This window comes from Mixophyes fleayi, chromosome 1, assembly GCF_038048845.1.
Source record: "Mixophyes fleayi isolate aMixFle1 chromosome 1, aMixFle1.hap1, whole genome shotgun sequence".
Classification (NCBI taxonomy): Eukaryota; Metazoa; Chordata; class Amphibia; order Anura; family Limnodynastidae; genus Mixophyes; species Mixophyes fleayi.
In genome coordinates this window covers 219,846,498-219,868,930 of record NC_134402.1, presented here as the reverse complement: position 1 = coordinate 219,868,930, position 22,433 = coordinate 219,846,498, and the positions used below count along the sequence as shown (strand labels likewise).

The window sequence follows — 22,433 nt, the reverse complement described above, 5'->3', positions numbered from 1 at the left end:
ATGATTAAGAGCAACAAAGAAATCAAATGTTGTACAACAAAATTGATCAACCCAACAATATTTCCGGCATTAACATGATCATTTAGTTATTACTAAAAGAGTGGTATCATTAAAGCACTATTTTTAAATTAAGTGAACTTTGCAATTAATTATTTACAAAATACATAATTATTTGAAAAATTAATAATTTTAAGCTGCTCGAGTATGATTTTATTGTGTTCTTATTTATCAGCAAATTCTTAAAAACTTAAAAACATTTAACTAATGGCTAGTTTATAGGTAGACTAAAAAATTAAAGAGACAGAGATTCCTTCTGTAACTGTTCCATGTCACTTGTTTTAGCACACCTTCTATTATTTACCTATTAGGCTACAAGTACTGATAATGTTTATTGGTGGATGTTAGATAACTTGGGATTGAAAACATAGCAAATGGCACTAATGTAAAATGACAAATGCAGTTATTTAAAATAAATTCAACCTGTAATGAAATTAGCAAATGAGTAAAGATTTATATTAAGCTCTTATATAATGTAGCGTTTATTTGCTGTAAGAATCCTATAAGAACAAGTAATTAATTATATCCAATCATTATGGCCATTGTCAGCTAAGTTTGACTTGCATGTTGACATTACATACTATTGCTATATGTATCGTGTATATAAATAGGCAGAATGTCCACCTTAGTCCGCATGTGGCTGTAGAAATTGGCACTTTCCACAGCCGAATGTGATGTTAAGTGTTATGCATATAACTCTCCTATCATTGTTATTCCACCTGGATTACTTTCCAATAATACCTCAACCACACCACAGAGCAGAACAAATGGAAACTATCATTGTTCCAGCTTTAATTTTACAATTCTACAACCATTCACATATACAGTGCAAAATGTCATTCCACGAAATATTGAAGCAAAAAGAAAATTTAGCACCTCTGTCAAATGGCCTTTTCCGAAGCAAAATACAATTCATGGGACAATGTCCAAAAACACATGATACACCCTGTTCAGTAGGAGAAAGAAGGGTCATGTATTTGCACAAGGATGCTTGTGTTGCTTCCTTGTATCAGCCACCCCTGGCTATTCCAAATGGAGAAATGCACTCTCCTAACGCTATGAATTGCTCCCATGGTGACATCCAATGATAACCCATTATGACATTGAACAGGAAAACACTCAGGCACAGTGTCAAAGGGAAACAGTGTTTCCTATTCACCGCAAAAGTGTCACTATGTGGCATTTTCAAATTTCAGAACTTTTTTGTGTTTTTCCTGACAAGAAATGCCTGGCAGTCAAAAACTTTAAATGGCAAGGCCCATATATGTGTGTACGGTGCTACCACCACTTTGATTGAAACACTATCAAATTCCATTTACTTATATTTGCCATACCACCACTTCCATATTTCCACTATATATATATATACATATTAATATTTTGTAAGTATGTGTGTGAGTGTGTGTGCATGTTTGTATATATATATATATATATATATATATATATATATATATATTATGATAGCTATATATTGCTTCTAAAATAAAAATAGATTGTGTATTTTACTATATCTAGATGTCTAGTGTAAACCCTTACACAAGGAAAAAACCATGCTTTTTCAGATTTGCTATTAGGACTGTTATTATGGATATGATATTAATGCTACTTTTTGGAGGTGCGTCTATTGTGGGACCCAAAGGCCTGTTGTATGTTAAGTGTATTTTAAGATTTGTGCAACTCTGACTAAACATGTAAGGCAGTAGTTTTGCAGCCATTAAGATTTACAGCTTTTGCGATTATATTGGGTTCTAAAACATTGTAACTACAACGTCTTAGAAATAGGGATGGGTTTGGAAAGCAAGTTGAGATTTGATTTGAGTTAGTGGAGGGATGACATAAACAAGTGGAGAGGTTTCAATATAGGGCTTGTCCACAAATATATATAAAATATTATTTCAGTTATGCTTTATAAGAACATCAACGTCATAAAGTATATTGACCTGTGCTTTCCACGAATAGTGCCAGCAAAATAAGATACTGGACAGAGAAGATGGAAATGTAAGCAGTACAAAAGAATAAATCCAGTCTTTCAATAGGTCAAAATAGCAAGACAGGAATACCACGTCAAGATGATTACTGCAGATCCACAGCACTTATCCTAAAAAGTGATTGCTGGATTACTGATCTGGTAAAATGTACACATCGTCCTCTTCTTTGTACTTGTTACTGATTTGACTAGAGTCAGTGTAGTTATAATAAACTCCTTGAGTATTGCTGTAAATTGGTTGGTCACCCTCATGGACATCACTTTCCAAATATATGTCTTCTTCCTTTCTGTGTTTGCTGCTGGCAAAACAAAAAAACTTGATGATATTGTCAATATCCACATAGGCAGATTCTTTTAATTATTTTATGGTTTGTACAAGCTGGTATCTAAGAATACACCACATACAGCTTTATGTGTTTATATAGAGTGGCCTTTATCATGTTCAAACATGGCTAAAGGTGCAGTGGATAATGTGCGCTATACTGTGACATATAAATTATTATATTTAGCCGTGATTAACTGATGAAATTCAAATTAGCTGAAAAACAAAATTTTCTGCGCTATAAAATGTTATTTGCTGCAATGAAGTGTTGGAAATGGTATAACTCAGCAATAAAACTGACCACTGTTATTTTAGACAATTTGATGGCATCACATCAACATGGTATTGAACATTGTAAAAGTGCTTCAAAAGCTGCAATAAACATTCTGGCAACTTCTAGATCCCTTTTCAATAGTAGATTAGTTGTTAAAGTCATGATATTCTATATGCATATCAAAACCCAAGACAGTAAAGCTTAGCTCAATATGGCAGCGATGCGCAGCAACCAATGTCCCCATATTTGGCACTCTACAAAAACCCAGAGTTACAGTGTGTTTTTTGCCCGAAACAGAAGATATTTTGTTCCTCTGCAGCGTATAAAGGAAAATCCTGAGTGAAGGACAGAACTTATCTCAGTTCTATCCTCACTGTTAGCACTGACAGAACCAGTGTTGTAGAGATTAACAAAATGTTCAACACCGTTACACAAAATATTTTCCTCATTTTTATTTTGTTATAAAAATTTTCAGTCATGTAACTTGGTCTTAAGTGTTCCCAGTCCTAACAGCACACACCAGAATGAATTGACCGTTGTCATCATCCCAAGCTCTATTCATAGATTGGTAAGTTCCATTATGTGTGAATTACAAATACTATGCAGAATGGTCCGTGGAATGATGAAACAAATGAGGTATGAGAAGATTTTATTGGCAAAACGTCACAAACTCTGTGATATTACTTAAAATTCAGTTTGCTCGGAATTTTGCTTCAACTTTGCTCTCCACAGTGTAACCTGAAATTAACAGCGGTTTTCATGTTAGCTGCTTTTTAGATTGTGCATCAGATGCACTTAATACATTGCCCCCAGTGAGGCAACCAGAGACAGTTGAGCAATTTTTGGGGACAGCAATATTATGAGAATTTCCTAATGTAGTTGCTTTCTCTATTGTTAATTGTACAGGGCTGCAGATACTGTGGCACCGGTTGATAGAACTAACAATGCTTAACAATACACTTTAATTTTAACATGTACATAACCTACATAACAATCTTTTTGTAGTTTGTGAAAAGCATTAGGCACCACTCAGTTGTCAGATGTGACATTGCAATACTAAGTAATTTAGTCTGCTCAGGAAGGTCTAAAATACCTACTGTCATTAAGAGATTTAAAAGCAAAGAGCTTTTCCACTTTAAATAAACCCTGTCCCTTCCAGTAAGTACTTTGTGGTCCCTTACCTAGGATCTTCCCATTCATTCTATTCACTCTGTTTGGCAGGGTCCTAGCACTCACATACAGTGAGGGACTTGCTGTTGCTGTAAAATCACTCATGCTACCTACAGATTATGCATGTGTACACAGCAGTTAGTTCAAAATGTTTATAGCAATTGCTCACTGGGCCACTAGACCGCCATTGACACTGAAGATCCATAGTGTGGATGGGAATGCTTTTATTTTTAATTGAAGTTTCTAAACATCACTTTTATTGGCAAAAAGGATTAATATAAGAAAATGCTACATAATAGTCTGTGCATTTGTTTAACCAAGCCCTCAGTTTTTGTCTTTGAAAAAGCGTCAAATGGAGCATGCCCAACAATGGGTTTAATTTATGAACTAATGGTGCAATGCAACTGGCCTTGAATGTAGCATTACATCATCACAAAACAATATTTGCAGACTGTGCATCTATTTTTACGGGACTGCCCATAAAATTGTACCAAAAATGTTTAATCTAAACTTAATTAAAATTGATCATTAATGTGTTTCCTTTAAATATCAATTCCTTAATACAGTCCATTTTAAGTTAATGGTGAACAATATATGATAAATGTAAACTCGTATTCTCGCTTGGGTACAATGAATCATGTTGGCACACTTATGATAGAAAAAAGTGTCACAATTCATACCTGTGAGCTCCTGGTCCACTCTGCTCTTCCAAATAATCGTAAGGTTTTATTTCAACAGTTGGCAAGTGACCAACAAAAACATTTTCGTAATCTTGCCGTTGTCCTTGATTTAAAGTTGTTGCCGTGCCATCCGTGTTCCTTGAGGTATATCGTGGCTGCCCATGAGCAGGTGATTGGTCTGTGGTAGCCTTGTTATCAAATGCAGCTAACCTTTTCTTCCTATTCCTCATGTACAGAGCCACCCCTCCAATTATGAAACCTAGGGCCACTATTGCCAACACAATATAAAGAACCAATAATCTATGCATACCACAATTTTTTGTATAGAATTCAACAAGAGTGGACCAACTTGAAGACATTTTACAGTTTATAGAAAGTCTTGAGTGATCTGTAGCATTTTTACTTAGGTACATTTTTAAACTATTGCCCACATCACACCTGCAGTCTACTGTCAAGTTAAAAAGCTCAGATTGTAAAATACTTGCAGGAATTTCAGAGAGTGGATTTCCCTCAAGACTCACCACTTGCAAAGAAAAAGACCTGTTAAGAAACATTGTTGGTAAATGTTCTAGATTATTGTTCCCTAGGTTTATTTCTTTTAAAGCACCTGCATTAGACAGAAAGCCTTCTGCAAGGTTTCTTAATTTATTGTAGGACAAATCTAGATTTGTTATAAGAGAATAATCTACATTTTCAGTATCTACAATATCTATGATGTTACTGTGGCTGAAGTTTAGAGCTTTACATTTTTGATAATTTGACCACTTCAGTTTGCAGGTCTGGTTGGCTGAATTTTCACATTCATGTTTTAAGCATTTTTCATTGGTGTCACCGAGTGTGTACAGAACACTCATCACCATTATTACTGTCCACATATTTGTCCTGTGAAAAAAAAAACAACCACAATAAGTATGGATAGCTGCTGTATACTAACAAGTCATAATTAACAACATAAAAGATAAATAGAGGATAGGAGCACAAATTTTTAGTGACACACAACCAGGACAAGGATGCACTGAGACAAAAAATGACTAATTAAAAACTCCAGTAAAGGTTCATTAATTAACATGATGCCAATTTATTGCTATGTTTATGCAGTATAATATGCCAAGAGATAGCAAAGCGTCAAAAAAAACCACATGACATTGTGTTGTCATGATCTTCAATACTGAACAAAACTGTGCTAGCTAATGAAAGCGAAGAAAATTAAATGAAATAAATGATTATTCAATTATTTGTTCTTTTATTTTAATGAGAACTGTTAACTGGTAATTGGGAAAGGAGACGTGTGTGGCAGTCAAATGTATGGTTCTCCCAGGGTCTGAGTCCCAGACTTCTGTACTTCAGAGGGAGCTCCTTAGCCTCTGGAATATTAGAACAGTGGCTGCAGTATTGTTCCTTCCATGTTCTATTGTTGTGTTGTTATTTCTGTGTTGCTATAACCATGAGCCATTGGTGTACTTATACTTAACTAGCAATTCTATGGCTCTATCAACCTACTGATTCTGTCCATTTATGTTAGTTTCTGGCCTGGGATTCTGTTTCCCAGTTATTGACCAACAACAAAAAGCGTTGCCAAGATATGCCATAGAATTTGCCTTTGAAGTGCACTCCAAGTGTCGTCCTCTCCAAACCCCTTCATTGCCATGGGCACGGCATCCATGTATCGCTGCTCATGCAGAGCCGCAGTGAACGGAATACCTCTCAACTTTCCCACCGAACGGAGCAAAGCTGATTCCGATCGGGATGGCGGGACAAAGATATCCTGATTGAGAAGGCAGGATAAAGCCCTCAAATCTGGACTGTCCTTGCTTACATCAGGACGGTTAGGATATATGTGATTATTTTACTATGGGTTTGCTGGGGTTTTATATTTACTCACATCAGATTTCAACAGTACACTGTCCAAAACATGTGGGAGTAATTGCCGTTTTCAGTAATATTTGTGAAGTAAAAAGAGGCTAAAAATTGTCACAGGCTAGAAGGTTAGAAATTCAAAGAAGTTTCACAGGTTCAGTGGTTATCAACATGTTTGCAATTGATCATATTTTGAATTTGTGGTTTGAAATTTGCAGCACCCTTTCAGCTACCATGTTCATGAATCACCATTTAATTCATCAAAGATTCTCGAAATTCCGTCAAATGGCAAATTTTTGTACCAATTCGACAAACATGTTTGAGACGTGATACATGACACGTTCGAGCTGTAGTGGAAAGTCAGATTAACACTGAACATTGCTAACACTGAACAATGTATTTTAATTTTATAGTTCTGATATGAACATTTCAGTTTTGGGTGTAAGTGGTCCTTTGAACAATTAATCATAATAAGTGCCTACACATTTGACCAATGCATGTACACCAACACCTACAGGGTCTGTAATGACATTATATTCTAATACATATACTTTATTATGGAGTTGGTCCCCCTTTTGCAGCAATAACAGCTTCCACTCTTATTGGATGTTGGAGTGTTTCTGTAGGAATTTGTGCCCATTCATTCTGTAGAGCATTTATGAGGTCAGGCAATAATGTTGGACAAGAAGGCCTGTCTCACAATCTCCGTTCCAGTTCATCCCAAAGGTGTTCGATGGGGTTGAGGTCAGGGCTCTATGCGGGCCAGTCAAGTTCTTCCACACCAAACTCATCAAACCATGTCTTTGTAGTTCTTGCTTTGTGCACTGGAGCACACTCATATTGGAATAGAAAAAGGCCTTCCCCCAACTGTTGCCACAAAGTTGGAAGCATTACATTGTCCAAAATGACTTGGTATGCTGAAGCATTAAGATTACTCTTCACTGGATATAATGGGCCTAGCCCAAACTTTGAAAAATAGCCCCATACCATTATCCCTCCTCCACCAAACTTCACAGTTGGCATAATGCAGTCAAGCAGGTAATGGTCTCCATGCATCTGCCAAACCCAGACTCGCCCATCTGACTGCCGAACAGAGAAGCGTGATTGGTCACTCCACAAAACACGTTTCCACTGCTCCACAGTCCAGTGTCGGTGTGCTTTACACCACTCCATCCGACGCTTAACATTGGTCTTTGTGATGTGAGGCTTGCAAGCAGCTGTTCGGCCATGAAAACCCATTCCAATAAACTCACACACAGTTTTTGTGCTTACATTAATGCCAGTGAAAGTTCGGAACTCTTTAGCTATGGAATTAGCAGAGCGTAGGCGACCTTTATGTACCATGCGCCTTAGCAGTCGTTGACCCTGCGGTCTTTTGCTTTCTGGCTGAGTTGCTGTTGCTCCTAAACTCTTCAACTTTGTAATAATATCACTTACAGTTGACCGTGGAATATCCTTTTAAGACATTTCAAGTAGAACAGGCCATTTTGCAAAGGTGTTAAGATCCGGTCTATAATCTATAAATTATGCTTTTGATTTGCCATTCCGCGCTGTATTTGTACATTTGCATTTTACAAAATGTAAAGTCTTTGAATAGAGCTGAGGTGATGACGGGTAGTTCATATGATGTGGTTGGGGTTGGATTGAGAACATTAGTACTTTTATGGCTAAATGTAGAATGAAGTCAATATTTCGCTGAACAGTTTTGATGTGCTCATCTCTGCACATAGCCATTTGTCTGTTACTTTGAATAAACCTACATTTAGTGAAACATATTTCCTTTGTCCCTGACAAGATGTGTAGTGAAGTCCTCTCTTACACTTTGTATTTGGTGTATTGTTTGCACAGGAAACATATATAAATAGAAAATCATGTTGAGAACAGGAAAGGCTAAAATCACCTTATTACCACATACAAACACATGCAATATGTGTGAATTGGTCAATGCTTTAATTTTACTTGAAACAACATATTCAATGAATATACAGTATATCTATCTATATTTATATTCATTAAGTGACAAAGAGGGTGGTTTGCCACAGACCTCTAAGAGAATAGTTAGGTGTTTAGCTGACAGTGTGCAAGGCAAAGCTGCAGACAGAAATATATATTCATACAACCGTGCACTTAGTTTAAAGATAAACAGGTGGAGGATATATGTTTAACAAAATAATAATATTGAGTGTGATTTAACTTACACATCAGTGGTTTAGAAGGAACTTTCCACAGCTAACAGCAAGCTTACAGTGTCTGCAATTATAGTAATTAAACCTGCAGAGAACTCACTTTTAAAATCCGACAAAAACTCATAGCTTGATACTTTTACCCCCTGGATTGTCGTGAAGGGGATGAGTTCTGAAGATCCTTCAACCGATCAAAGAATTCTGGCCCTTTGTAATCCTAATCTTTTTTTAAAACCTCAGGTGTGGGACTTTCTTCTTGATACATGGGTGTTCTGCCCATCTTCCAAAGAGGAAGGGTTCCTTAACATCCACAAACCAAATGTCTCCTTAGCTGCAAGGCTAGGGGATTCACCAGGTTTTTAATTGTCGGCTAAAATAGTCTCTTTTATTCCCTATATATTTGTTATTTGTTTGTTTATTTAAAGCATACAGTTCTTATGCAGTGGTGAAACAATATTTCCCTTTCACTACATCACCTCTTCTACATCATTATTTTTATAAAAGTGAGGGGAGACTAGAGGATTTTTTTATTACATGTGTAACTTTTGTGTGTGTGTCAGTTTTTACATTATTGGTAGTGTTCCTGGAACCGCATTTGCCTGGCTGGTGGAGTTTGGGTTTGCTCCTATACTTTCAATAGTACCTTTTAGGTGGAAAAGAACATGTGCAGGCAGGGCCACCTTAACAACTTTATGGGCCCCCGGGCAATGCAGTGTACCGGGCCCCTAAAAAAAAATAAAAAAGTATATATATATATATATATATATATATATATATATATATATAAATAGTGTGTGTGTGTGTAAAAAAAGAAAATATATATGTATGTAAAAAAAAACGTGATTATATATATAATCACTTTTTTTTACATATATATATATATATATATATATATATATATATATATAGGGGCCCCCTTAACTTACCTTAAGTCCGATCCTCTTCTTTTTTTCGCTCCGCTGAGTCTCTTCTGCCCTCTTCCGTGCTGTGGTTGCATTGAATGCTGGGCGTGACATCACGCCCAGCATTCACTGCGAGCGCAGCACGGAAGATGGGACCAGGGAGGGAGCCGGATCACCGCTGATGTGACCGCAAGGTAAGTATTTTTTTAAAAAAAAAATAATTATATATTTTTTTTTTTTAGGATTCGGGTGGGCCCCCCTTGCCTGCAGGGCCCCCGGGCACCTGCCCATCGTACCCAATGGAAGAGACGGCCCTGTGTGCAGGCACATTCTCATTAATGTAGTACACTTAACATACAAAATTGACAACTGTATCATGTACAGTGCACTGTTAAAAAAATAACAAAAGTAGAAATTTAAAAAAGGTAGTGTCCATCCTCTCCCCAAATCCTAAAATAGCTCCAGCACCAGACAGCCAAGGCTGTTTCCACAAAGGAAACAATGAGTGAGGGGTCCCATCTGTCATAGTGAAAACCAGACCCAAACTGGTAAGTGTGGGGTCGGTGCCTCAAAAGAAAACAGAATATTCCTCCTCTCACAGAGGCTACTAATCCTGCTCTAAAAAATTGCTGCAGCTCTTTATGGACTTCCTGAGCTGTGCAGTTTGAGGTGATTAACCCTGGAGTGGCAAGTTTACCACCCTAGTGGGCTGTGTACCTAACACTAAAGCCAATTATACCAAAAGAGTAAAAAAATTAAAACAAAAGAAACACAATCCAGGGGTGTTGGGAAGAGAGTCTGTGTTATTCAGTGTTCAGCATGGGGCTGATAGCCTATGGATGGGGTGGCACACAGTGTTTTGTGTTCCTCCATAGAGGCAGCAGTCCTGCACTATCCGGGACTGGTTTTTACTTAGGCTTGAGGACACCAAACTCATTTGTGCTCATTGAGAGCTGGATGTAGATGTGCCTTTGTCATACGCACAGAGGAAGAACTGCACTTGTGGCCGTATGTAGGGTCAAATGCATCTTAAAATGTGAACAACTCAAAAAGAGTAGTACTTATGCCTGGAATGTGCCAGGGTACTATTGTGTGTATGTACGCCTGATGGAAAAATACAAGCATTAGGCAAATGTGTTAGTACTCATTCCAGAAGTGGCATTACCCTTTTTGTACACAGCTTAATAATGTAATAAAAATACATGTTTTAACCTGTAAGTTTTACATAATAATCATATACAGATAAAGCCAACATCATCATCAGTTATTTATATAGCGCCACTAATTCCACAGCGCTGTATAGAGAACTCATTCACATCAGTCCCTATCCCATTGGAGCTTACAGTCTAAATTTCCCAACATACACACACAGACAGACACAGAGAGAGACTAGGGTCAATTTTGTTAGCAGCCAATTAACCTACTAGTATGTTTTTGGCGTGTGGGAGGAAACCAGAGCACCCGGAGGAAACCCATACAACTTCACACAGATAAGGCCATGGTTGGGAATCGAACTAATGAATCCAGTGCTGTAAGGCAGAAGTGCTAACCACTTATCCACTGTGCTGCCAACATAGTAGATTAAAAAACAGTTAAAATAGTAATATAGCTTAAAACATAAAAAGAGAATAAAATAACATTGAATTTTAAAGCAACATGTGATTAGTTGTTGCTATTAGCCCCAATAACTGTAATTTAACTTAAGGAGATGATAAAGTGAAGGAATATGAAGGAATATAAGTGAAGTAATTAAAAAGGAAAGGAAGCTGATTCAGAGTTAGGAAAACACATTTTGTTACACTATATGTTATGTACAAATAAGGAAATGTGGTCAGATGCACAAGATGAATAATGTCTTATTAATAAATGCAAAGTTGTATTTACAATATAAAAAAGAGAAGTACAACATCTCAACATCCATTGTTTATCACTTTCAAAAATGATATGAGAATTGCCTTTTTTGCAGTAATTTGAATGGGAATGACAATTTGGTAATGCGAATACTTGTAGGCCAATCAATTGAATTAATTAATCCCAATGTTATTGATTTAAGTACTGGAGTACTTAAGTCAGCTGGAGGTTAGTCCATAAACAACTAATCACAAGCAGCTAGATTGTGACACTGTTTGTCATCATTAACATTGTGTATATTTGCACCAGCCCTCCAGCACCTTTCAGAGATATGTCTTTTAAAAAGGCGTATCTGCTTATGTGTCTACTTCTATTTGACTTGCAATTACATGGACACACCCTTACTGTACATGGTCCGTGCTTGCCTGCCCCTTCCCTTCCCTCCCTTATATTGCCTCTCCAGGCAGCATAAGTTGAATACATACTAAAAATCTTGATACCAAAAAAAAGAAACAAGCATATGACCAATTTTCAATCGGGTATGGTAGAAATCAGACCAGACTGTCTAGCACTGGCTAAAGATTTGGGGAGGGGGCATGAAACATGTCTTAAAATTATTAATTTTGTTATTTTTTTAAATCAGTGCACTGTGTATGTTTAGTCTTATTAAAAGTATAGCACAGATCCAATTTTACAGCTTAGTTATTTATTTTATTATATATACACCCTCCCCCCCCCCACACACACACACCCTGGAAATGGAATACACAAAGGAAGATTAATGATACACAAAGTTAATTTAGCAATAGAATAAGGTAACACATTATTAAATTTGAACTGGAAACTGTCATTGGAAGTGGCTTAGTAAAATAGATCATCATAAGATAACATCATGGGTAATATTTACTAAACTGCATGTTTGAAAAAGTGGAGATGTTGCCTATAGCAACCAATCAGATTCTAGTTATCATTTATATAATACATTCTACAAAATAATAGTTAGAATCTGATTGGTTGCTATAAGTAACATTTCCACTTTTTCAAACCGCAGTTTAGTAAATATACCCCCATGTCTGTTAAAATTTGAATGTATTATCTGTATTGTATGTATTTTTATGTGCAGTGTATATAATCTCAAAGTTATCTTTGTAAAGTAAAATATTTTGTACCTTGCGTCTGATTGTATGTTTAGATAGCTGTGAGAAAGATGAATGAATTCTTTTTTTATATTGATAATACAGTATAGTGAAGTGGACGATAGATTAGTATTTATTTAGCAATTAACACATAATTGTGGGCTATTTGACGTGGAAGTCAATAGATGTGTAGTACTTGGGTGGTATAGAACCTGATAAACCAAAGTAAGTCACTCTCATGCTATCAAGGCCATGAGCCATGATTAATTAATTAATTAATCTACAACACAAAATCGACAAATTTGTTTATCGAAATGCTAAACATGCTACTAAAGTCTGGTCCCTTAAGGGATACTGTCGATGATGGAGAAGGTTTATGGCATTCATCATGTAGATCCAATTCTTAATGCTTTAAGGTCACAAGCTCAACTGTCAAACCAACTCAAAAGAGCTCAAATGTTGTTGAAGCAATTCAAGTGCCAAAATATAATATTTATTGGACAACCTCAAGTTAATTCCACAAAATTGTCAACAATAATTAACTCCAGAGACTTTAGTAGCTATACCAACTAGCTAACAATTATGTGGGTCTTGAATTCTAAAGTCCCAGAGTATGCAAAGGAAATTCAAATGACAATGGCCTGTGCCCCAGAGTTTAACAACCATTTATCCTGAAATTTAAGTTTTCATATAGTGCATATACCTGTGTTAAGTTATTTCATTGCATGCACATCATAGTGCATTTGTTGCCTAAGAAAGAAGGAGTGTAGCATATGTTCACTACTTTATAATTCCGTGTAGGTAGATGCTAAAAAATGTATCCAGCCCTGTGTTGTCTTGATGTATTTATACCATATGCCAACTGCCATTTATATAATGTGCATGAGTTGAGAGGTAAACAGCTCTGCAGTTGCTGTTGCTAATACATTTAAGTGATCTGTTTATTCACAACTACATACACTACAACATCTGCAACCATTGATTCTCCTGTTCACCTGAAGTTGATTAAGGTACCAAACATGTCTATGTGTATATACATAAGTGACTGGCAAAATAGACAAAATTGGATGGCGCATAAAGATGTTCCTCTGTAAAATTGAACCTTTGTATTGGTTCAGTTATCAATGGTGCTAAGGAGATAGTGGTTAATTTAAGTGACTACTGTATTTGACAGGATATCATGGGCCACTTCAGAGGGTTTCAAAAGTGGGAGAATCATATTGGTCACTTGGGGTTAGTGTCATGCAGGGTCGGACTGGCCATCTGGCACTTCTGGCAAATGCCAGAAGGGCCGATGGCAGTGTGGGCCGGTCCGGCTCCCTGCGATCCCCCACTTAATTATATTAAATTATGTTTTTTTGCCCCGGTGGAGCCGACATGACATCACACGTCATGACGGCTCAGTGGGCTGGCCCGGCTCCCGTGCTGTCATAAAAAAATACACTTACCATAAAAAGCCTCCGGGAATCCACTGTGCACCCTCTACAGCCAGTCCTACGCGGCCGTGCGATGTGATGACGTCATCACATCGCGCGGCCGCGTAGGACTGGCTGTAGAGGGCGCACAGTGGATTCCCGGAGGCTGCTTATGGTAAGTGTATTTTTTATTTTCTCAGGGAAAATGGTGCTGGGGGGGGAGAGAAAGAGTACCCGACAAGGTGTGCAGGATGGGGGGGTGAGAAGAGGACCCTACTATGTGTGCAAGGAAGGGGGGAAGGAAAAGGACCCAAAAATGTGTGCAGGGGGGGGGGGGGGGGAAGGAAAAGGGCCCAAAAATGTGTGCAGGGCGGGGGGAAAGAAAAGGACCCAAAAATGTGTGCGGGGGTGGGGGGGGGGGGGGAGAAGGAAAAGGACCCAAAAATGTGTGCAGGGCGGGGGTAAGGAAAAGGACCCAAAAATGTGTGCGGGGGGGGGAAGGAAAAGGACCCAAAAATGTGTGCAGCGGGGGGGGGGAAGGAAAAGGACTGAAAATGTCTGCAGGGGGGGTAGAGGGGCTGAAAATGTCTGCAGGGGGGGGAAAGAGGGGCTGAAAATATTTGCAGGGGGGGAAAGAGGGGCTGAAAATGCCTACAGGGTTAATGAAATGTCTTACTTGGTATTTAAAAAATAGAGTAGCTTTGGGGGGCATGATATCTTTTTTGGCGTGGCAGTTACATGGCTGCTCTCTGGTCTCAGCTATCACTAGATTAATAAATACCAGTGAGATGGGGCTGGTAGAGGTAAATATTTTATTGACCACAAATGTTCAGATATTACTTATATATACCTGTACAATGGGGTAGTGTTATCTGTCCATGATGGAGTGTTGTTTTTTTTTAATTAAAGAGCCTAATCATTCAGGGTTTGTTAACATTTGGCAACATAGTAAAATTTTTGCATTTTCAATACAGGGCTCCAAATTTCCAGAAGCCAGCGGGAAGACAACAAAGCAGCAAGAGAGAAGAGCAAAAACAGGTAAGAGAGAATGGCGCAATCAATCTAAATTTGAATGCTGGAGAATGTTTCGGAATATTTATATTTAGGAGTATTACTATACATTGGGCTGGGGGGGAAGGGGCAGTGGTAGGGAGGCGCTGTTGGTGTATTTGTCTACGGTGACCGAAACCCTTAATCAATCCCTGGGTTTTCTGTAGTCGTTTTATGTTTTCGCACACAGTCGGAACAGTATGCTTTTGTAATTCAAGCAAACTGATTTGCACAACAAGGGAATTGATCAGGGTGGGCAGAAGACAAAGTGTGATACACAAGTTTGTGCTGCTGCTTAACATGTTGGACTGCACCAGCAACACCATTTCACGGTGCAACAATATCGCGCATGGAGCCCACAGCAGGTGGGCCTGAGTGTTTTAAATGCCAGGGCTGATTTTTAGTCCCAGTCCGGCCCTGGTGTCATGTGAAGGAAAAAAGGAATCATCACATACTAAGACTATTCCCCACAGTGATCACCAAACTGCATAAAACAATAAATGAAAGTTGTTCAATTAAAAAGAAAAAGTCCCCTGTATTTGGGAAGAGGTGGTTGATGCGGTACATAGGCCGGAGCAACTTGGGGTTTCCTCAACAGCTCAGCACCATAGGCTACATTTTATCTTAGCTTTATTTTTACTCATCTTTAACACTTTTTTTTCCTTAGAAACTTTAAACTCAGACCCTCTCCCTTTATTATAGATTATACATTGCTGCCACCTGTTTAATGTTCTCCAAGTTTACCAAATATTCAGAATCCACTGCCTTACCTTCTTTCCTCATCCCACGCTAATTAAGCACATTGTGCAGCCTGGGAGGATCCGAATGGTGATCTCAAGATCACTGATCCCCCACAGACACCAAGATGCACTCCATTACCATTGATAGATGAAACAAGGGAAAAGATGTGCTGCTTGGTCACAGTGGGCCTCAAAAATCAAAACAACTGAGGTGCACTACAGAAGCCTATTTGGTGGAACTGTCTATCTCAGTTTGTGCAGGCAACTAAATTTCAGCAAAATAGCACAGGTTTGTAGAGCAGAATGGAGGTGTTTGAGAAGGACCAGGAGTTTGCTCTTCCCAAAAGGAGGAGCTGGGTGGGATGAGGATGTTCCTCGCTGAGTAAGGAGTAGGTGCACCGATGAATATAGTTTTAACCAAGATTATTAAAATGAAATAAAGGGGTGGTGAGAGTGGCTTTTTAATGGTCTTCCTTAACACTCAGAAGAGCACACGCCCATTTCCAAAGGTACTTGATGTTTGCACAAAATCTGAGCTAGTGGAGATCAGTTCTATTCCTACACATTTTACACACTTCAGTTGCACTTTGTACTTTTATAGCAGACCTCAGCCATCTGTTTTTAACCCCCTTGCACATCACTCCTCTGTATATAAACCATCACACAGAAACACACACACACTTACCACAAGGAAGTCAGCAGATCACTTCCTTCATTTCAGATTTTATTGTGTATACTTTGAGGATATCTTCCTCACTTAATCAGCACAGAAAAACCACTATCAAGTTTTGTCAGTAATTTGAATTGCCTTTACACCTCAATTAGAATCACATGTCAATCCAATAATTTTTAAGAAGGAGTTTGGGGTTGGCACTTCACTGATCCGTAAAATCACAAATAGAAATAACATTTTACTTTCTAGTAGCTTCCACCCAAATCAAATGTAAGAAGACTTTCCATATTAGTTTTTTTAAGAGTAGTACGCAATAAATTAGAATATTCTTTATTTCTTGAATGACTGTTGAGTAAGTATGAAACATTTATTGCAAGAGTATATAGTGTAAGACCAACGATAAAGGTATTTTTACATCTTTTACTTCTTTCAAATTTTCTACTATATCCTCTAAAATTGGCCCGACTGACCTGTGGTTCTCCATTGTTGTGAATCTAGAAGCAAGAGCAGACTTTTCCAGCCGATGGCCAACTGAGAGATGGCAGGGCATACTGGGACTTGTAGTTTCAAAATACCTGGAGAGCCACACATTGTCCTGGCCTGCTCTAAAGTATCTTGTTACTCCATTAAGGAGCATTGGCCTATTATTATTATTATTATTATTATTATTATTATTATTATTTCAGAGGCAGTTAACAGATAAGATGGCTTGTATAACTCCCATGTATAAAAATCAAGATAACAATTTTAAACCTTGCGGTTTAAAATCATGTGCTTGATGTGCAGTTTAGCAAATCGCTCGGTTTACAAACTTCATATCAAAAAGTGCCAGAAAACCGCATTTAAGTAAATCTACCCTTAGATATTTTTGGCTGTTTAACAATTGATTCACAGCTATTGCAATGATATTGCATTTTTTTTATATGATAACATAGTTTCATTGGTTTATATTTTTGTTGATTAACAATCTATATTGTGATACTTAGGGGATGTGTGCAATCTCTCACTAGCATGATTTGTATTGTATGCACATGTGAGATTAATCACATTTGTTCACTGATTGACTTTCTCATTTCTTAATTCATGCAAGATTACATGAGTGAACAATATAACGTTAATGTTACAGTTGAAACATTTTTATTTACACTTAGTCCTGTGAATAATATTTATTTAGTCTATTTACATGAAGGATATGTTTTTTATGTCCCTAAACATAACTCTGAAGCTGCATATTATGGTATATGTGTGCACCCACCCATAATGAATTTTGAAATATATATATATTCTAGTTAGTGGTTGTCGAAGTGTAAAAAAAGTTCAGGTCCATGTGGTCTGTGGATTTGGCCGTTGCAGAAGGACATGAAACAGTTACATTCATGGCAACCTGGAAACTGTGCTGCAATGTCTTGCATCATTTGCATATAGCATCAACTGAGTGTGCTTATGTTTTTGTGAGTGAAATGTATTTTCATTGTTCTGAATATAAGACTAGGTATTGATTTTTTGTGTTTTTATTTATAGAATTCTATTTATTTCATACCCACAAAACTGTTTTATCCTTTACAGTTATATGTGCTGGGTTGTGATGCTTAAACTTACTATTTAAGATGTAGTAGCATTGCTGAACTTGGTTCAATATTCCTCTGGTTTAATTTGTTTAAAAGGGAAACAGATTCCCCAAACATCTCCAAAACTTAGGTTTTTACAGATTATGCTAAGGTTTGCTCAGTATATTAAGAGAGAGTTTGCAGTTTGGAAGATATTCACAGCCTTCCTCCCCCCACCTAGGTTGTTGCAGGAGAATTTTTAAAACTCAGTGGTCCAGACACATTGCTGCTTGTTATGTGTCCAGAGCACAAAACACTTTATAAAGCAACTTCTTGTGCCCCTTCCATAGCTGCTGAAAGGGGTGTGACTACACTAGGTTGATGACTCCTCCGACTGCAGACGCAGACATGCTCCGAAAGTCCCCCCTCCCCGATTATAGGCTAAACATGGGTCAGACACAAAGTATTTCAAATCCATATTGCCTTAAACAGTGTGCCTGAAAAGCACTGGGGCTTTTCCTGAAACTTTTGGGCTGTGTAGGTTGAATTTATTAAGAAGATTGGGATCCCTGAAATGGTAAATACCATCCCAGTAGTCCTATTATAATTGACTGGGGTTCCTAAGAGGTGAGGTAACCTTTTTATTGTGTCAAGCTCCCCATAGATGTTAGAGGCCTTCACTGCCCGGACTATTCTGGTGTTCCCAATTGTAAAGTGCTACAGAATCTGGAACTATATAAATAAATGATGATGATAATGATGATGTTCTGTTTTTCACAACTGCAAGAGACCTCACACGTGGTCTAACTGTTGTTGAAGAAGGCAACCTATTGACATGGTATTTATAGCCTATTGTTAATATTATGCCTATAAAGCCGTACTTTACTATATAAATGTATGAAAGAATAAAGTGCATTGAAGACAATGTGCTCTGTGTTCAAGTTCTGGGAAAAGTGCCAAAAGAGTTACAATGTGAAATGTGCAGTTTACAAAAAGAACATATCTGATGCTGTGTGCATATGTTATTTTTCTATCATTCTGTAACCAATAAACATTAAATAACAGGAATGAATGATGCTTTGTATAACTAATAATGCTTTGTAAGGTATACTTGTACAGTAGTAAGATGAGAAAATAGAGCAAAAGTCACAACACCTATTTAGAAAATGTTAGCAAAATAGGTGTCTGTGTGTTAAAGGGCACATTGCTGCATTAGATTTTATGCTGCATCAAACAATAATACGAGCCTGATTCATCAAGGAAAGCAAAATCATCGTAATGTGCTTTTTTTTGTTTAAAAACGCATGTAGATTGTAAGCTTGCGAGCAGGGCCCTCTTACCTCTCTGTCTGTATGTATTACCCAGTATTGTTTTATTAATGTTTGTTCCCAATTGTAAAGTGCTACAGAATTTGCTGGCACTATAAAAATAAATGTTGATGATGATGATGTAAATTTCTACATTACAACAATAATGACTACCCACTCGTTTTGACCCCTTCATTATTATTAAGTTTTGTTTGTGTTTTCCAGGGTTAGACAAATGCTCGTCACCATAGAGGAGGCCATGGAGACTTAAAAACTGAACCCTGGCCACCAGAAAAGCCCCCATGTTGTGTCCCCCCACCCCTCTTTCCAGATGTCTCTGGATGGCACACCTTCAGTACACCTGCTGGGAACCTTTGAGAATAAAACATTTAGCTTTGCCTCTTGCACTCACAGACCTTACATGGCACTAATAGTGTTCAGGCTGATGCAAGGACACAATTCTATTGGTTTCTGTGAAGTGCATTGCATTGAAGAGGTTACTGGAAAATATTCAGTAAGGGCACAGGGTGGTGAAATGGTGAATAATAGTTTGTGAGTGGAGTGTATTTTTATTAGTGGAGAGTGTAATTGTGGCACCATGCTGGGATGTAAATATTTTTGCTAGCACAGACTGGTGTGTAATACTTGTTTGGGACCACAGTATGTAGTATAATGTATTTACAGTACAAGGCTATCATGCAGTATTTTGTGGCATAAGGCTAGTGTATAATATTTTTTTGGATGGGCACAGGTTAAAGTGTAATATTTTTGCTGATGGGACAGACTGGTGTGTAATTATTTTTTATGGCATGGGATGGGGTGTACTGATTGCTAATGAGTCTATCTCCTGTGAGTTACTTTACATTGAAAAGCCATATTATCCAGTTTAATTGTTTTAGCTGTCAGTCACTTTATAAAAATGATGACTTACATAAAGAAAGGAAAAGTAGGTATAAAATGTTGATTTGCCATAAGCTTTATAGATATTAATAAAACACATCAAGTTATACACTGGCTACTACAGTTTGAAAGTTCAGAAGAAAATGAGACTTCAGAAACTTTACCAACCCCTTTATTAAATCAAGACTCACCATTTCTTTATTTAGTCATACTTTTCACAGCAATGTCTGGTCCTAGCAGTGTACCTGTACATCTCAAATTATAATTAAGTGGCAATCACTATCCACAGCAGTTGGAAGAGTAGGCTCAGGAGACATTAGTAATGTGATAGTCATCTTCAGAGGGATGATGAAAATGAACATTCCATACTCTACTGTGGGCAGAATTTGATACATATTTACAGAAACGAAAAATCACAAATCTATTGGGGAGAAATCATTCTCCCCAGAAAGGTCAACAATGTAGGAAGATTCTTGTTTGACGCATAACAGAAATGGTCTTCACTACAATTCTAAATGTAATTCAGCTTCATTAAGAAATAGATTCTCAACCTACTTTAAGAATAGGGTTTACCATACCACACACATGCATCCTCAATGCTCTTCTACTCCTGAAGACAGACAATTTAAAGAGAGACAAGGCCAGTAATTTTCCCAATTTCAAGAAAGATATTCTCATTGTGAGGAATTTAGATGAGAAGTTTTCCAAAGGTCTCATCATTTAAAAGGAAACATATATTCAAGACGAGTAACAGTTTCTCTAACCTAAAAGATAACATTTCTGTAGCATCCTTTCTACAGTGAAAAAGGGAAATGGGAGGAGGGGTAAATGGGGAAGAGGGAACTCAAGAGAAGACAAAGATAAGCAATCAAGGTATTTTCAATTTAAATTTTCTTACACTGAATGAAACTCATTTCCCTTCCTAAATAAAGGCTTATCAATTGCCCAACCAATAAAAGTAACCCTATATAGATTGAAATAAATTTCTGAGGAATCTGATATTAAAAATGGTTCTTCTAAGGGAATGCCACAATTTCAATGCCACATTTAATGAAGCAAAGTTTTAAAGATGTATTTTACAAATCAGTACAAGATGATCTTGATGTTTTATGCAGGAAACCTCAAATTAAAAAAAAAACAGAAAAAGGAGGCATCTCTAAGAGGAAAAACATATTTTTATTTTCTCAGAAATTACATAAAGACCTGATTAATCCAACCAGGAGAACCACTATTTTGGACATTAAATCTTTGACGTTAGGATACCTAACTACGTAGATTATTTTCTTTTTGTTATAAATATATTGTATTGAGATACTGACAAGAAAAATATTTGTAAGGAAACAAGGAGTACAGAAAAAAAATTGTTCAAAGCTTAATTGTATTAATTAGATGTTTAAATATAACATCTCAACACTCCACCAAGGAGAAGTGGGCCCAGGATCAAAAATTATCTGGGGGTTCAGGATTTTTATTGGTGGCCCTGATCACCAAACAATAATCCAAAATCTGGTATGAGCAAAAAATGGCAAACGTGCTCAGGCAATCCCACATCACTAAGTACATAGTACAAAAAAAGAAGCAATGCTAGTAGTATCAGCAGTAATAAAGCAAAGACGCTCACAAAACGAGCGTAAGCAATTGCATGGAATTCAAACCTGAATGCATCTGACTTGTACAATCCCTTCAACTTGAAATGTGCAATGGCGGCGGGAAGGAAGGAACTAACGTAGCCCATATATAATATGGGTGTGACTCATGTGACTCTTTCATGTTTGCATACGTTTGCATGTTTTCAGCCATATCATTTGCACCTATTACAAGGCAAGTGTAAATCCTGGATGATAGTGATGACCATAACAGCATTCTATCAACAAGATTTATGTTGTGTAGACAGAATGGCGTAGTTGCATACATTTTTTTTTAAGGGGAACTTACGTTCATTTTGCGTCCAAACTCTGAATCAGATATTTTTTGAATAGAAGAAATATGTAATGGACATATGACGTACTCAAGTCAAGCGCATATATTGCTACATCTCACATAGCCTCTACAGAAGGAAGATCTTTATAAAGGTCATTATGGACCAGCTTACTGAAATATATTAATGAGTCTAACAGTGCTGTTACTCTGTGTAATTTGTGTATTTGGGATTTTGAGCATATCCTATAAACATATTTGTTATATGATTAATAGCTCTCTGTAGAGTTTTTGCATTTGATTTTTAAAATGCAAAACTGGCTTCAAGCTAACATTTTAAATATTCCAACCTCAGCTGGCAATCTTGAGAAACACAATGGAGCAGATGTAGAGTTGGATTCCAAATGGGAGTAAATTATCTTGAAAAAAAAGTATTGGAAAATAGTGTATTTCCGCCCACATGCA

At 37.3% G+C, this 22,433-nt stretch overlaps 1 protein-coding gene across 2 annotated transcripts in view; it reads right to left on the bottom strand.

The window, feature by feature from the left end:
- Window positions 1-834: 834 nt before the first annotated feature.
- Window positions 835-22,433, bottom strand: part of LOC142150092 (uncharacterized) — a 36,527-nt gene continuing 14,928 nt past the window's right edge. The window contains exons 2-3 of one of the 2 annotated variants that reach the window (XM_075205339.1): window positions 4,491-5,372; window positions 835-2,343 (exon numbers count right to left, since the gene is read on the bottom strand). In XM_075205339.1, the coding sequence (XP_075061440.1) occupies window positions 2,175-2,343; window positions 4,491-5,365 (1,044 nt within the window). In that variant the 5' untranslated portion in view covers window positions 5,366-5,372 and the 3' untranslated portion in view covers window positions 835-2,174. The remainder of the gene's footprint in view (window positions 2,344-4,490; window positions 5,373-22,433) is intronic. The other variant, XM_075205344.1, reaches the window with a different exon arrangement.